Source organism: Physella acuta, unplaced genomic scaffold (assembly GCF_028476545.2).
Source record: "Physella acuta isolate Inbredline_101_S28 unplaced genomic scaffold, ASM2847654v3 ptg000473l, whole genome shotgun sequence".
Lineage (NCBI taxonomy): Eukaryota > Metazoa > Mollusca > Gastropoda > Physidae > Physella > Physella acuta.
Genome location: NW_026731992.1, coordinates 1198403 through 1209546, shown reverse-complemented (window position 1 = coordinate 1209546; position 11144 = coordinate 1198403). Strand labels below are relative to the sequence as shown.

Sequence of the window (11144 nt, the reverse complement as noted above, 5' to 3'; positions counted from 1 at the left end):
CTACAAGGCAGCATTGACATGACTGTCTCCCCAAGTTGTCACCAGCTCATGTGTCTGGTGATACAAACTTAGGGAGTCTCCAGCCTGACCTTGCTGCTCAGTATGGTGTGTGTTAAATAGGTGAATGGTGTGTGTTAAATAGGTGAATGGTGTGTTAAATAAGTGTATGGTGTGTTAAATAGGTGAATGGTGTGTTAAATAAGTGTATGGTGTGTTAAATAGGTGAATGGTGTGTTAAATATGTGAATTGTGTGTTGAATAAGGGAATGGTGTGTTAAATAGGTGAATGGTGTAATATTTGTGTATTTTGGATGCAAGTATATGTGAATGTAAGTATTAGTGGATGTTGAATAAAATTATGCAAAAAACTGGTAAGTATTTTGGTAGGAAAGATTCAATAAAAAACAGCAAAAATATTTTATTACAAAGTATATTGTAATCACTCAAACAAAGAAAAATACACAAAACACTAGTCCTCACACACAGCAGATGTCAAATCCATCAATCCTTATCTCTTCTATCATCCCAAACTTTTTCTAGTGAAAAAACTTTATTTACACTGGCAAATCATCAAGGTTTAATTTAAGGCAGCCCATCTAGAGCTATTCTCTATTTTGTAAGCACAAATGTGCAGCCAATCAAATCCAAAATTTAAATTTGAAAAAAGCTTGCATATCTGGATGGTCCACTGGCTTGTTGTGTATCCCTGCATACACAGTCTTGAGCAGCTGGCTCTTGTTTTTCTCCTCCAAAATCTTGGTGTACTTGTCTAAAACACCTGCAGACAGACATCTCAGTACATCAGCTTGTCTAGAACAGATAATAAGTAAAGAAAAAATATAATTAAAAAAAAAACGGACCTACGCCCAGCACTTTGGCATATGCTATCATATTTTTGGCCAGCCTCTCATCTTCAAACTTCTCAGCTTTCATCAAGATGCCCACGATTTCTCCAAAAATAAAAGCGTCGTCGAACGTCGGATTTTCTGAGACAGGAAACCTGGAGTAAACATCAACGGCATCCAGTGGACTGCTCTTGGTTAGCATCTCAGCACTTTCAATATAAGCGTCATGTATCTAGCAAACAATGTAAGCGTCATGTATCTAGCAAACAATGTAAGCGTCATGTATTCAGCAGACAATGTAAGCGTAATGTATCTAGCAAACAATGTAAGCGTCATGTATTCAGCAGACTATGTAAGCATTATGTATCTAACAAACAATGTAAGCATCATGTATCTAACAAACAATGTAAGCGTTATGTATCTAACAAACAATGTAAGCGTCATGTATCAAACAATGTAAGCATTATGTATCTAACAAACAATGTAAGCGTCATGTATCTAACAAACAATGTAAGCGTCATGTATCTAACAAACAATGTAAGCACAGATTAACCTGCACAGATATACCTGCACAGATTAACCTGCACACATATACCTGCACAAAGATACCTGCACAGATATACTAGCACATATACCAGCACATATATATATTTCAGCATAGATATACCTGCACAGATATACCAGCACAGATATACCAGCACAGATATACCTGCACAGATATACCTGCACACATATACCTGCACAGATGTACCAGCACATATACCAGCACATATATATATTTCAGCATAGATATACCAGCACAGATATACCTGCACAGATATACCTGCACAGATATACCTGCACAGATAACCTGCACACATATACCTGCACAGATATACCTGCACAGATAACCTGCACAGATATACCTGCACAGATGTACCAGCACAGATATACCTGCACAGATATACCTGCACATATATACCTGCACAGATATACCTGCACAGATAACCTGCACAGATATACCAGCACAGATATACCTGCACAGATATACCCGCACACATATACCTGCACAGATATACCAGCACATATATACCAGCACAGATATACCAGCACATATATACTTGCACAGATGTACCAGCAGATATACCAGCATAGATATACATGCACAGATATACCAGCACAGATATACCAGCATAGATATACACACACAAATATACCTGCACAGATGTACCAGCACAGATATACCTGCACAGATAACCAGCACAGATATACCAGCACAGATATACCAGCACAGATATACCAGCACAGATATACCAGCACAGATATACCTGCACAGATATACCAGCCCAGATATACCAGCACAGATATACCTGCACACATATACCTGCACAGATAACCAGCACATATATACCAGCACAGATATACCAGCACATATATACCTGCACAGATATACCAGCCAAGATATACCAGCACAGATGTACCAGCACATATATACCAGCACATATATACCTGCACACATATACCTGCACAGATATACCAGCCCAGATATACCTGCACAGATATACCTGCACACATATACCTGCACAGATAACCTGCACAGATATACCAGCACAGATAACCAGCACAGATATACCTGCACAGATATACCTGCACAGATAACCTGCACAGATATACCAGCACAGATAACCAGCACAGATATACCAGCACAGATATACCTGCACAGATAACCTGCACAGATATGCCTGCACAGATATACCTGCACAGATATACCAGCCCAGATATACCTGCACAGATATACCTGCACACATATACCACAGATTGTGGGGAACACACCTCTGGTGCCATGTCCATGACCTCAGCATACAACTTTTTGGCCTCATTTGGCTCGTTGGCCGCCCTGAGAACCCTGGCCAGGCCAAGACGTGCCTGATAAGATTTGACATTCTTTACCAACTGGAGGCTTGCAGTCTCAGCTTCTGGAAGGCAAAATGACAAAAAGTATCACTTCATTCTCTACATGGGATATTTTAGTACAAAAATTATTATTGTCCACTTTTTCTTTGCAAATATGTTTATCAGAATTTAAAAAAAAATTGTATGGCCAATTAAATAAAATGAAAAGTGTATTATGAGTAAAAAGTATTGTATGTTCTTCTAATTATACTTATAATCATTTACCATATATTATTAAAACACCTGGTTAAGGAAAACAAAACCCATCATGACTGATGTTTGTATTTTCTCTTCCATCCAGTATAACATTGAAATGAAATTATTTGTGTTTGTGTCAGTCATACCTTTCCACAAAACAGACCAACCAATTTTACAGTATGTGGTGAAACTAGTTACCAGCACAATTTTTAGTGAACTACAGATAGAATAGAGAAACTTTTCTACAAATAATAGAAAACCTGTTTTTCATTGGAAAATGGTTTGTCTTTGATGAATATTAAATTGAAAAATATAATTTTTTTTAACTTAACCAAAAATGAGTCCTTAACTCTAGAACCATCCTAAACATTATTTTAAAATGCTTTAGAAAGAAATTTGATTACTCCTATGTATGAGGTGAGTATTAAAGTACAAATAGATGCTATGATGAGTCTAATATCTTTTGAGAAATCCAAGTATGATGATTAACAGTTTCAAGTAGCCTATACATTTTAATTTGGTTATTTATGGTTGTAAATTAAAAAGCTTACAAAAAAGTATAAAAATATGAATTTTAAAATTTAATAATAATTTTACCCCAACAAAATAAAAAAATCCTTTCAATATTAATCTAAAATCCAATTTGTAACTGAACCAAACCACAGTTTGAGCACTCAAGTATAAACCAGCTACTAAGCTATATTTATATATATATAAAGCAATGTATGTGTGTCTGTCTGTCTTTTAGGTATTACTACACCTTTCATCCCATCGCCATGAAACATTGGGAAGTTTTTAAGAATACTCCTAGGGAGGTTCCTGCGAAAAAAAAATTTCAAATTTGCAGGGGTGGTGCCCTGGCAGGGGAAGATTCGATTTTTCTCTATATACGGTTTATAAAAAATTTAAGTCTTTTGTGGTTTGACACCGTTCATCTGATCAGCATGAAACTTCAGGGAGTTGATTAAAAACTCCTGGGGAGGTTTCTCTGTTTTTTAATTTCTTAAGGGCGGCACCCCGGGAGGGTGCAATTTTTATTTATATTTATATAAAATATAAAAGTAGGATGCTTTTTTCTACACTGTTCATCTGAGTGCCATGAAACTTTGGGGAATTGATCAAAATACTCTTGAGAAGGTTTCTGAAAAATGCAAAAAAATATTTTTTAATTTTGCAAGGGCGGCAGCCCAGGAGGATGTGATAAACAAATAAAAGTGATTGCTGTTTGACACCGTTCATCCGATCAACATGAAACTTTGGGGAGTTTTGATTAGAACACTACAGGGAAGGGTTCTGCAAATAAAAGCTATTTTATTTTCGCAGGGGTGGCACCCTGGGAGGGTGCGATTTTTCTCTATATACAGTATATGAAAAATATAGTAGGATGAGGTTCGACACCATTCATCCAAGTGCCATGAAACTTTGGGGAATAAATGAGAATACTCTGAGAATATTTCTGCAAAAAAAATTAAAATTTCTTATGGGTGGCGCCATGGAGGGTGCATTTCATCAATACACGGTTTGGCGCACAGAGTTCCAGAGCTATAGATTTTAGAACCTTAAAAGTTAAAATCACACCATGCAGTGCTTTTACATTGCATCGCATTGTCTTATTATAAGTGATAGGGTAGGGTTTGTTTATATAATGACGTAATTTTTTTTTTTATAGTTGCTACAGTTTTTATCTTTTGCACACAGTAAAGAAAATATTAAATACACGCAAATTGCTAAAACATACTAAACGGATCAATGTCAAATAATACTTTTGCTTAGATTCTTAGAAAAAGTGGATACATTTTAATAACAGTAGTATAGAAAAAACTAATTAATTAAAATCTTTTAATAGTTATGCCAGGGGAGGTAATTTAAAAATAAATTCAACTCACTCTCAATAATGTAAGTTATTTTTTTTTAATTACTACCGCATTGATTATTTTATGTTTTGGCTCATAATTAAAATAGAAAAATGTTAAGATTATTTATTTTATTTTCTAATTAGTCTATGATCTCTCCAAATCACTATTTTCTGTTTTTGTTTTTCTGTGTTATTAAAACGGATGGTGAAATTAGACTTTTAGAGAATGCTGGAAAGGCTCTCTCTGGGCGAGGATGCCTAGGAAAGCATGTTTTTCTAAGTACATTGCCAATGTGTTTCCTTAGAACAGGGGTCCCCAAACTACAGCCCGCGGGCCGGATGCGGCCCCCGAGGTCCTCTCATCCGGCCCGCTGCTATTTTTTGTCCACCGAATAAATGTTTGTTAGAGGTGGCTGAGTAACTCTGTCCAGAAAATTCAAAACAATTTGAAAAAGTAGCTTTGGGTGCTTATACCATTGCCTTCCGTGTTGCAGACATTGGTGAAAACATTGTGACTCAAATAGCAAAAAATGCAAGCAAGCTTCGCCATTTTTCAATTGCAATGGATGAATCGCTGGACAGCTGTTCCACCTGCATATTTCACAGCAGTAAGATGGCTAAATTGCTAGAAAGTTCTGAGCAGAGTATTTAAGTTAAGAAAGGAAATAGGTGACTTCCTGGAAAGTAAAGGCAAGAGTGGGTATAGAAACTGGTCTCTGCTGCAGACATAACTAGTCATTAAATTTTCTGAACCTAAAACTACAAGAGAGGGAAATCTAGTTTCTGATCTATACACCCACCTAAAGGCCTTCAGATCCAAACTTGTCATGTTTTTGTAACAAGTACAGGCCAACAACTTGACGCACTCTCAGCAGTCTTTACGGCTGAAGCAACCACTGAGTTCTTCACGTCATTTGCATGCGAGGTCATCAAAGACCTCCAGCTGCAGTTTCAGTAGCCGTTTTCTGACTTGGATTCAAAGGCAGAAGTGAGACTGTTTCAAAACCCATTTGAAGTAAATATGGCCAGTTGCAAAGATGAACTGCAGCAGGAGGTCATTAGAGACAAGTTAAAAGAAGGGCTGGTGGGTTTTTAAAAGTTTTTGCACAAGGAAGACTTTTCTAATATTAAATCATCAAGGTACCTTTCAAATTTTGGAACAACATACCTGTGTGAACAAACATTTTCAAGAATGGAATACGTGAAGAATAATTTGAGAGCTAACGTGGGCCTCGAGTGCGTTATTGGCTCCCGACAGTGTTTCTTTCTTCCGGGGGGGGGGGGGGGGGGGGACTGGACACTTGAACTTTGTATATATTTCAATATGAATTATATTTCATTGGGGGGGGGGGGGACTGGACACTTGAACTTTGTATATATTTCAATATGAATTATATTTCATTGGGGGGGGGGGGGGGGGAACTGGACACTTGAACTTTGTATATATTTCAATATGAATTATATTTCATTGGGGGACGGGACGGGACTGGACACTTGAACTTTGTATATATTTCAATATGAATTATATTTCATTGGGGGGGGGGGGGGGGGACTGGACACTTGAACTTTGTATATATTTCAATATGAATTATATTTCATTGGGGGGGGGGTAGGCGTTCTACGGGGGGAGGGGCGTCACTCTAGCCCCCGAACTGATATTTGAAAGTAAATGCGGCCCTCGAGCTGAAAAGTTTGGAGACCCCTGCCTTAGAACCATAAAAGTAAACACCACTTGCTGTACATTTACTTTCATTGTATTGTCTTATTGTAAGTTATGGAGTAGGATCTATTTATGTAACTTAATTTTTTTTTTTTTTGACAAAGTTTTTACTCCTTTTCATACTTTTTTTGTTTGTTTGCGTTTGCTTGCATTTGTTTTCTTTTGTGTTGATATTTGTGTTACGTTTGTGTTCTGTATTTATGTTTGCATGTTGCATTGTGTCTGTGTTTTCTTTTGTGTTTGAGTTGTGTTTTCAATTTTGTTTGAGTTTGCGTTTGTGTTGGGTTTGTGTTTTCGTTTGCGTTTGTATTTGTGTTGGTTTGTGTTGGGTTTGTGTTTGTGTTTGCGTTTTTGTTTGCGTTTGTTTTCCTTCATATTTGTGTTGGTTTTTTTCCATTGGTACATTTAAAAAAGATTCACCGTGGCGAAGCATGGGTATGCAGCTAGTATAATATAAAATACATAAATATAAAATTAAAACTATTTATTTATATATTAATATTTATTATCTTTTTTTCTGTTTGTAAATATCAAATACTCCGTAATAATGAGGTATTTAAAAATTCTTAGTTACCTAGAAAAAATTTAAACATTAAGATATCAAATGTTTATCAATGATGGAAAAATGATAAGGTTTAATTAAAAGGTTTTTAAAATTGTATTTTGAGGAAATAGCACTAAGAACATTGTACATTAAAATATGTAATTTAATCACCTTGCCACTCTAGTTAGTCCTAATTATGTTTGCTGTGTTTTGAAGATGAAACTATTTTTACTTTTCAGTAGTTTCAAACATACCACTAAATACAGGGTTCCTATTTTTTTTTTATTTTGGTATTTTATTTTACTCACTAGATCCAGATGGAAATTCTGTAGCAGCGGGTGCAGTCTGAGCAGCCGGTGCAGGCGGGGCAGCGGGTGCAACTGGAGTTTGTACCTTACCACCCTGAAGAGAAAACAGTAAATTCTAAAAATAATTTTAAGGGGGTAGGTGCAGGTAAACAAACTTTTTTAATCCTCGTTAGATAACAATTCGATTCGATTTCTCTATAGCTGTTTTAAGGTACATCCCCATATGTGTTTTCATTTTAAAAATTGGTGGGAATATCTTGGTAACTATGACAATGGCTGCCATCTTGAAAAATGAATCTATTCGTAGATTTGCACCTCTCATAAACTATTATATTTTAGGCCCAATAAAGAATGAATTTAGAATCTTTTTAGGCACTCAGCTAAAAATTTTAAGTGTAGACCTTCAACTAATTTATTATGAATTTTCAAATTTTGAATCAGGTAAAACACTAAATTTTGAGAAATTTTTGGGTCTTAAATTTTGTGTTTTTAATGGACCCACATATGCGAATATACATTTAAAAAGCTGAAGAGAAAAAATTGCTTGCTCTCTAGTATTAAAAACATTTTTTACCCTAGTATTAAACACATTTTTTATCGGAGCCTAACTCCCTGAAAACTACCAACAAATGCAGCTAAAAGTTATTTATGAACAAAAGGCAACAATCTGTTTCCCAGATAATACTTACTCTAGCTGGACCACCTCTTGAAACAACTCCACCACGTGTGGCAGCTGGAGAAGGGAAAGCTTAAAATAAATGATTGTAGGAAAAAAAGTCACAGGAAAAAAAAACACAGGAAAAAAAAACACAGGAAAAAAAAAAACAGAAAAAAAGTCACAGGAAAAAAAGTCACAGGAAAAAAAGTCACAGGAAAAAAAGTCACAAATATATATTTGCATGATACTTGTTAATACTTTTATGTATATTAAATATTTAGAGAGTGCAAATTAACTTAGGATTAATTAAATGTAATGGGTGTAGGCTGTATACGCATAGTAATTTTTATAATTCATCTAAAAATATTTAGTATGAAGTATGTAGATTGTAATTATGTTAAACCTAAGATTAGTAGTGTTTAATAGAATGCTACAAAGTCCACGGTTTTAATCCTGTTTTTTTAAAAATGCCAACATTAAATTACCGTGAAATGGTAAGTTCATCTGACTTGCTGCCCTCAACTCATGGCAACAATAGTTATGTTTAGATGTTTAGTTCAACCACCTTTACTACCCACATTTATCACGCTCATTACATAACAAAACTTAGGATCAAAACAGAAAGCCGACAAGGTTCAAAGGCTGTCATTGACGCATAACGTCAACAACACAAAATATGTTCGGACAATGCCTACTGTGGAGAGGCCGACCAGAGAATAGACTACGGCAAAATTTGCCTAAATTTCTTTTATAATTAAATTTTCTACCGCGTTTTTAACTAAATACGTAACAAATGTTGAGATTGTTGTGTAAATTATATTAGAATATTTTTACTTACAATTGTTATAAACCATAATGCTTTTAACGTCTATAAATAATTTATGCAATAAAAAATACAACCCACAACAATAAACATACAAAATTTTACAATTCTAAACAAATAAAAATATTTCTAAAAATATTTTTGTGACTTTTTTCTGTGACTTTATTTCTGTGACTTTTTTTCCGATAAAATTTTTCCACTGTGACTTTTTTTCTGTGACTTTTTTCCTTGCAAAAACTGTGACTTTTTTTCTGTGTTTTTTTTTCCTGTGACTTTTTTTCCGTTTACCAAAATAAATATCTTCATCAGTTGGTTAGCTGGTGTATAAAACTATATCTTCATCAGTTGGTTAGCTGGTGTATAAAACTATATCTTCATCAGTTGGTTAGCTGGTGTATTAAACTATATCTTCATCAGTTGGTTAGCTGGTGTATTAAACTATATCTTCATCAGTTGGTTAGCTGGTGTATTAAACTATATCTTCATCAGTTGGTTAGCTGGTGTATTAAACTATATCTTCATCAGTTGGTTAGCTGGTGTATTAAACTATATCTTCATCAGTTGGTTAGCTGGTGTATTAAACTATATCTTCATCAGTTGGTTAGCTGGTGTATTAAACTAAGCCCAGGAACTATTCACTGACAACACTATAGACAAATAATTGTAAGACTACATTCTAAACCCCTTCTAAGCCTAGAAGGGAGAAATCATAGTGGGGCTATAAGTGGGGCAACTGCCCCAGTTGAAAGGTCACTGCCCTAGTTGTGAGATCACTGCCCTCATCCATTAGAGCCAAATGCTGGATTGTTGTAGCCCTTAAACATTTCTGGACTTACCTCCTTTTGATTGGTTGCTGGATGCGGAAGGTTCGACTCCACGACCACGCCCTGCTTGACCAGCAGCTAGTGGTGGACTTTTTTTGGCTGGCCCAGCTGTCTTGGCTGGCCCAGCTGTCTTGGCTGGCCCAGCTGTCTTGGCTGGCTCAGCTGTCTTGGCTGGCTCAGCTGTCTTGGCTGGCTCCAAACTCTTTTTGTGCTCCTGCCACCATTTTTGTCCTGTTTTAGATTGCATCACTTGTTTATTAGAATATTTTCTTACTATTAACTCTTTACTACTGGATTTATTTTCCAGAGAATTTAGTTTTCCACCTCCACTTTGTTTTAATATCTCAGATCTTATCCCATAATTATTTTAAACCTACACATTTTGTATATGTAATCTATATCAATATATCAATATCTTAATATTAAAGTATCTAAACATCTATTTTAATATCTATCTAATTAAATATCTACTATATAAATATCTTAATATCTATATCTATCTATATATCTATCTATATATATATATATATATATAAATATATAAATAAATATATATATATATATATATATATATATATATATATATATATATATATATATATATATATATATATATATATATATATATACATACAATATATTAAAATACATCTATATCTTGGCCGGGATTCATAAACAAGACACAGAACAATAGGAAATAACACAATTACGACGATTTCTTACACTTTAATGCCTTGAAAAAATTACAACACCTAACACAAAGCCCCCACAACATCTAACAGAATGAAAAATACTCAGATCTATAACTAAAAATAAGAAGTCCTTAATGTAATCACAACTTCTTGTCCCTAACTCTAAGTCTACAGACAAACAAAAAACAAACAATATTGATTTTAACCCTTTGAACCAGAGATACAGCTTTTTCGGTTCTTGTCTTTAATCTCCATGCCCAGAAGTACCGATAAAGCAGTATTTGATACCTTACCTCAGATCAAAAGTGAAAAATGATATACAATATTTAAAAAGTATGTAACTTGTACTATTCGACGGGATCTGGGCAAAAGACCAGCGGTTGTGGTTGGGTTTGTTGTTAGGTTTTTGTTTTCGTTTGTATTTGTAATTGTGTTAGCGTTATGTTTGCGTTTTGTTGTTTTGGTTGGTTGTGGTTTGGGTGGGCAATGCCGGGTTTATGATGATTACTAAACACACAGGTAATGGTCATAAATTTAGACTATGAGCACGGTAATAGTCTAACACTTAAATCCATCGAAGTATGTCAACAACAAACAAACTTATTACATGTTACATACAGAATTGAGCTTTATATATATATATATATTATATATATATATATATATATATATATATATATATATATATATTATATTATATATATATATATATATATATATATATTATATTATATTATATATATAT

At 34.6% G+C, this 11144-nt stretch overlaps 1 protein-coding gene across 2 annotated transcripts in view; it reads right to left on the bottom strand.

The window, feature by feature from the left end:
* Window positions 1-398: 398 nt before the first annotated feature.
* The window catches only part of LOC131943915 (uncharacterized), a 36134-nt gene continuing 25388 nt past the window's right edge, over window positions 399-11144 (bottom strand). The window contains exons 15-20 of one of the 2 annotated variants that reach the window (XM_059304267.1): window positions 9720-9938; window positions 8092-8135; window positions 7403-7496; window positions 2658-2800; window positions 861-1077; window positions 399-778 (exon numbers count right to left, since the gene is read on the bottom strand). In XM_059304267.1, coding sequence (XP_059160250.1) covers window positions 639-778; window positions 861-1077; window positions 2658-2800; window positions 7403-7496; window positions 8092-8135; window positions 9720-9938 — 857 coding nt within the window. In that variant the 3' untranslated portion in view covers window positions 399-638. The remainder of the gene's footprint in view (window positions 779-860; window positions 1078-2657; window positions 2801-7402; window positions 7497-8091; window positions 8136-9719; window positions 9939-11144) is intronic. The other variant, XR_009386971.1, reaches the window with a different exon arrangement.